Genomic DNA, 6875 nt, shown 5'->3' with positions numbered 1-6875 from the left:
CTGCCACCCATTTTGAGGCATAGTTAACTGCCACAAGAATGTATTTTATCCCCTATGCACGCATGAATGGCACCATGAAATCGATGCCCCATACGTCAAATAACCCCACTTTTAGGATTGGTGTAATAGGCAACTCTTGGTGCCTAGATTGGTTTCCTTGACTTTGGCACTGATCGCTGTTCTACGCCAAATCATATGCATCTTTGTAGATAGAAGGACAATAGTAACCATATTGCAGTATCTTTTACGTAGTGCGGCTCCTACCATGGTGTCCACCTACCTGAGATGAGTGGCAAGCCTCCAAAATACTAAGCATTTCTCTTTCTAGAATATACCTCCTAATGAAATTATCAATGCACATCCTAAATAAATATGGTTCATCACAAAAGTACCTATTAACATCATGTTAAAACTTCCTTCTCTGATGGAACATAAGATATTCAAGCATAATATCACTAAATAGATAGTTAGCATAATCAACAAACCAAGGGATAAGATAAATAGTAGCAGACAAGATCTATTCATCTAGGAAGGAATCATCAATGTCAAGATCGTCCTTACCTCTATGCTCACCTTCCAGTATAGACAAGTGGTCGGCCACCTGATTTTAACTACCTTTATGGTCGTTTATCTCAAAATCAAATTCTTGAAGCAGCATCACCCAAAGGATTATCCTTGGCTTAGAATACTTCTTGATCATCAAGTATCTCAAGGTTGCATGGTCCGTTTTTACTATCACCTTGGTATCCAAAAGGTATGCTCTGGACTTACCGAATGCATACACTACTGCCAACAATTCCTGCTTAGTCGCAGTATAATTCTTCTTGGTTGCATTTAGCGCTTTGCTAGCATTATATATGGGATGAAAGATATTGTTGTACTTTTTCCCTAGCACAACCCAAAAGCCACACTGCTATCATCACATATGATCTCAATTAGAGTAGACCAATATAGAGAAATAATCATTGATGCCGAGATCAACTTCCTCTTCAAGCACTCAAACTTCATGCATGCCTCATCAAAGGAGATCTTTACCTCCTTCTCCAATAATTTCCACATAGGGTGTGCAATTTTAGAGATATCCTTGATGAAATGCATATAAAAACCTGCATGACCTAGGAAGCTACAGACACCCTTTATAGAGATAGGAGGAGGCACTTTGTCAATCTACTCTACCTTCGTCTTTTCGACCTCCAAACCTTTCTCTAAAATCTTTTGTCCCAGCACAATACCCTTTTTGACCATGAAATAGAATTTTCCCAGTTCAGGACTAGGTTATCCTCTTCACATATTTGCAAATCCTTGCTAAGATTGAGCAAGCAGTCATCGAAAGTATCACCTACCACTGAAAAATCATTCGTACATTCCTCAAGAGTATCCTCCACCATGTAAGAGAAAATAAACATCATACATCGTTGGAATATAGTAGGTGCATTGCATAATCCAAACGTCATATGCTTAAACGCAAAGGTACCATAAGGTTATGTAAAGGTCATCTTCTCTTGGTCCTCTGGCACTATGGATATCTGGTTGTAGCCAAAGTACCCATCCAAAAAACAGTTTCACCCTTTACCTACCAACCGATCTAACATCTGGTCCATGAAGGACATTTGAAAATGGTTCTTCAAAGTCCATTTGTTAAGCTTTCTATAGTCCATGCAGACTTGCCATCTAGTGACTGGCCTAAGTGGGACCAACTCATTTTTATCATTCGTGACGACTGTCATACCTCTCTTTTGAGGGACACATTAAATAGAGCTCACCCAATTGCTATTGGATATGGGATAGACTACACTTGCATCTAACCTCTTAACGATTTCCTTCTTTACCACCTTTTATATAGGTGGTTTTAATCTCCTTTGGTGTTCTATACTAGGAATGATATCCTCCTCCAATTGAATTTTGTGAGTGCAAATGTAGGAGGAATACCTAAATTATTAGCAATAGTCCAACCAATAGCTTTTTTATACCTCTACAATACCTCTACCATTGTTGTAACCTGTCCTTCACTCAAATCTACAATAATACTTACAAGTAAAGTGTTATACTCACCAACAAATACATACTTCAAATGGACTAGCAGTTTTTTGAGCTCAAGTACAGGCGGCTCCTCTATGGATGGTTTAGCAGGTGGAGTCGGCATATTCTTAAACTCAAGATCAAGCTTCTTATGTGCATAGGTGTGTGACCCAAAAACTTACAAAGCATTTATAAACTCATCGTACCCATTAATACCATCACCATCAAAATTTATGATTACAAATGCTAAAGACTCAACAACAAGCCTTTCCTCAATGAGCACATCAACACCACTCTCTACCTCAATATCAAACACAGACATCACAGTCATATCCTTTGGCAGATTTATGGAGCCATATATATTGAACCCGACTTCTTCATTGTTTAGTCTGAATGTAAGTTCCACACACTTTACATCTATAAATGCTCTTCCAGTCGCCAAAAATAGTCTCCCCAGGATAATAGAAACCTCAAAATCAACCTGGAGATCTAGTATGACAAAATCAACAAGGAAAATGAACCTGCCTACTTGCCCCAACACATTACAAAAAATTCCTACCAGACGTTTCACAGATCTATCCGCCATCAGTAGCCGCATAGAAGTCAAATTTGGCTCCCAATCCCAATTATCTGTAGATAGCTAGTGGTATTAAATCGATGCTAGCTCCCAAATCACATAGAGCCCTTGGGAAATCAAAAGCACCAATGGTGCAAGGTATGGTGAATGTGCCTGGATCTTCCTTCTTTTCCACCAATAAACTTGTAGCAATGGTGCTACAATGATGTAAATTGTCGACTAGATCAAAAGAAATTGTCCTCTTCTTTGCAAACAAATCCTTGATGAACTTGGCATAACCTAGAATTTGCTGTAGTGCTTCTACCAATTGGATGTTGACCGATATTTTCTTAAGACATGAAATAAACTTTAAAAATTTGCCATTCTCGGCCTTTTTCTTCAATCTATGGGGAAATAGAGGTGGCGACTTGCAAATATATGGCAAAGATAGAGGTCACTCTACCTCTATTTGCTTTGTACCATTGTTCTTCTTAGTCTTTTTCTTCTCCAATACTAGTTCATCAACCTTATCATCGTCATCGAATATAAATACCTTATCTACCTGATACCTTGCCTTCCCATCAATCTCAGAAGTTGTATCTTTAGTCTACTCAGTACCTGCAATAATAATGTTAGAAAGTACCTTAGCACTCCTTATTGTCACTGCCATGCATTGCCATCTTTCCTACGAGTTTGCACCATGTCACTAGGTAAAGTACCAATCTTCCTATGATTAAATGTTGTAGACAACTGGCCCATCTAATGCTCCAATTATTTGATAGAGGTAGAGTCTGAATCCAACAACTAACTGATATTAGTCATGTCACCTAGCATATATCTTACTCCAGACTTAGCCGCCTCAACCTTCTATAGGAACTTTGTTATTACATCTTCTAGCTTAGAGTTCCTACTATTGTTTCCAGCCCTATCTCTGTTCATTAGTGGAATATAAACTCCACTTCTTCCATTCTTGAAGTTATCCTTATTTTGACAATTTCCTTGATCACGATTACCTTTCCGGTCATAGTAGTTATCCCATTGAAAGTCCCAACCTTGGTTTTAAGAGTTATATATCCGAAAACCCCCCTGGCTATTCAAAAACTTGGATTACTCATCATAATCAAACTCTAGTTCATTATATCGACTTCCAGTGTCCACATTTTTTACCTTTTCAAGCTCTTCACCTAAAAAAATGCTTGGTTAACAAATCCATCTGAGTCTTCATGTGGGACATTTCCTGATCACGCTCCTCTTCCTTTTACCTTTGCTTTACTTAGATCTCAAATGGAAAGACAAAACCTCCCATTTCAGTATCTCTAGTGTACCAGACTATATTATTCTTTTCAAGCTGATCTAGAATTGTTGTGGCTTCCTAAAATGTCTTGGCCATGAATGAACCACCAAAAGCTGCATCTATAGCTAACTTAGTTACAAAATTACAAGACCTGTAGAATACCTCTTTCACGTGCTTATCAGTCAAATTATGATTTGGACATTGCTTTAGCTTCTACCTGAATCTCTCCTAAGTCTCATGCATTGCTTCAGTAGGTAGCTGCTTGTGAAAACCAATCTCATCCTTGATTTGCAGTTTCTTAGATTATGGGAAAAATCTCTCCAAAAATGCTTCTGTCAACTCCCTACAGGTGGTGATTGAGTCATGTGGAAGCTCATTCTACCACTTCAATGCCTCCGTAAACAAAGACAATGGAAATAGATACAGTCGTACGGCTGATTGGCTAACCCTAGGGATTTCAAATGACTTGTAGGTGGTAATAAAGTTTATCATGTGTTGGTCAGCATCATCTCTTGCTGCTCAACTAAATATTCCTTTTAGGTTCAACATCTACAACACGGTACTAGTTATAATGAACTTTATGCATGGAGGTAGTGGTGGGAGGACTATAGCTCTAGTAGCTCAGGCACCATTTGTATCAGTATCATCATCAACCAGACCAAATTTCACAAGTCTCTGAGGTTTGCCGCACAAAGATTCATTAAGTTCATCCTTGTTGTCATCACCATCCCTGACTTGATTTTCAACAAACTCACTCAGCCTTAGTGCCTCATGCTCTTGCACATTCATTTTTTGAATTGATCTTTGTAGTTTAGGATCATAGGGAAGTAGTGATTCACCCTTGCTTTGGGTGTTTGGCATGCACTGTCTGTTCTCTTCAAAAACACAAACAATAAAAATTGAACTAGCAACTAATATACTATTTCAAAGTCGTATTCCCCTACAATGGCACTATTTTTGGAAGACTCCACGAGCTCATTCATGGGTTGCAGTTTCATGGATTGAAAATAGTGTCCTTGCGTAAGACATAAATTCAAAGAAGATGTCAATGATACAGTTCATTGATCGTGGTATTCTGAATAGACCGTGAAAGTCCCCCGTGAAGATGTTATCCATGCAGCAGATTTTCAAAGGAGATGACCATGACTACACACCACTGTGAATATCTCCATGGCTAGTGAAGTGTCATCGTGACATGCGTTGACCCAGATTTCCTAGTTGGTTTAGGATTTCTATAAATACCATAATTTATTTTACTATTAGGGTTCCACATTTTATTTGTTTTTTTGAGTATTTTGTGAATATATTGAAGATACACTTTACTAATTTTGGATATTGATTCTTGAAATATCATTTCAGTATTCCTTCTTTATTTATGGTTTGTGTGTTTGATTCAAGGTTTAGTTCTTCATTTTTGTTGCTATTGATTCATGAATTCTACATAAATTCTTCTTCTTTTACTTACAATTATTAGTAGCTAAGACAACAACTAGGGTTGTGGGAACCATGATGAATTAACTAAAATAGGCACAATGTAGGATTAATATTCATGATTTTTTTTGCATGTATTGTGATTTTTTCATTTAAAAGTCTTTCTTAGTAAGTTCACGCATTAAGAATTTGTCCGTATTCATTGCTTATCCAGGAGGGAGGTAGTGATTAGAAAAAGACTATCACAACAGTAAGTCGAAGAATCTGGCTTCGAAATAAGGGATAAATTTCGTCTAAGTTACTTGAGACTAGGAGGAGATAGTATTCTGAGATCTAGAGTAAGTCTTAGTAAAGCATAAATTTTGAGACCGGGAGGAGATGAATTAAAATCATCTAACAAGGACTATAAGGTGAATTAGATGTTACATAACTCGCTAGATTTTGCATGTAAAACATTAAACGATATCATGAATAAAGTCTTTTATTAAGTTATATGTCATAGGCATCATAATCCTACCCTAGTCTTCATATAGTTTACAAACTAAATCTTGTTTACTTGTCATTACATTGTTAATTATTTTTCAATCAAAATCAAAACCCCCACTTTTATTTTATTCACTTTTATTTTCGGGAAGTAGATACTATAACTGAATAGTGATTGCTAATTGAATTGTTACAACCTATTCCCTCGAGGTTAGATCCCAACTCTTAATTGGATAAAATATACTGCTAACGATCATCTGTATTTCTTTTGAAAGGTATAATTGAACGTTATCAGTATTCACCATCATCAAGCTAATGAGGTATTGGTCCATTCCTTCATTGAACAGTTGGAACCTAACACCAAAATTCTTTTTAACTCTGCTGCAGGTGAATAGGCTCTAAAGAAGACATATGATAAGCTCTATGAACTGCTTAATGTCATATCTTAGTGAAATCCTTAGTTGAATGAAGGGATCTCTAGGCCTATGGTACAAAAATAGGCAGAGATGCATCAATTTGATGCTGTGACAACCTTGACAGCACAAATTTTAGCAATGCAGAATGTTATGACCACATATATTAATAACTTGTCATTGAGGAAGAAATAGGCTCTAGTAAATATAGTATAATATCAGACTACATGGTATGAGGTGTTTGGTAGAAGTTAACATATATATGAATGTGGTAGAGAAAATCCGAAATCGATAAACTTTGTGGGTAACGCACAAAGTGGTGGAGGATAACAGAACTATAATAATACTTACCACCCCAGTTGAAGGAACCACCCAAATTTCTTATAGGGGTGGAAATTAGCAAAATCAACACCATGAGCAAACCCAATTTAGTAGACAAGGAGGTGGGCAACATTATAATTAGCAAGGCCAGGGTAGCTAGCAAGAAGGAAATTAGGAAATATGAGTGTTGAGGATATGCTGAAACAAATCGTGGCTGACCAAGCTAAGTTGGCTGTAGAGGTTCGCCAAAATTAGTTAGAAACCCAGAAATTAAGAAAGTAGGTTGGGCAATTAACTAGTGCTCGGAATTCTCGTCAGTAAGGTGGTTTTCCAGGTAACACTGACCCAAACCCCAAGC

General features: G+C 37.3%; 1 protein-coding gene across 1 annotated transcript; it reads right to left on the bottom strand.

Annotated features, from left to right (window-relative positions):
* Positions 1-2645: 2645 nt before the first annotated feature.
* LOC129892871 (uncharacterized) lies at positions 2646-4658 on the bottom strand. Its single transcript, XM_055968401.1, has 4 exons — positions 4499-4658; positions 3589-3665; positions 3039-3182; positions 2646-2924 (listed from the first exon to the last, which is right to left on the bottom strand). The coding sequence occupies exons 1-4, from the start codon at positions 4656-4658 to the stop codon at positions 2646-2648; spliced, it is 660 nt and encodes a 219-aa protein (XP_055824376.1).
* Between the last annotated feature and the right edge of the window lie 2217 nt (positions 4659-6875).

Source organism: Solanum dulcamara, chromosome 6, assembly GCF_947179165.1.
Source record: "Solanum dulcamara chromosome 6, daSolDulc1.2, whole genome shotgun sequence".
In the NCBI taxonomy this organism is placed as follows: domain Eukaryota; kingdom Viridiplantae; phylum Streptophyta; class Magnoliopsida; order Solanales; family Solanaceae; genus Solanum; species Solanum dulcamara.
This window is presented reverse-complemented; position numbering and strand designations above follow the sequence as displayed.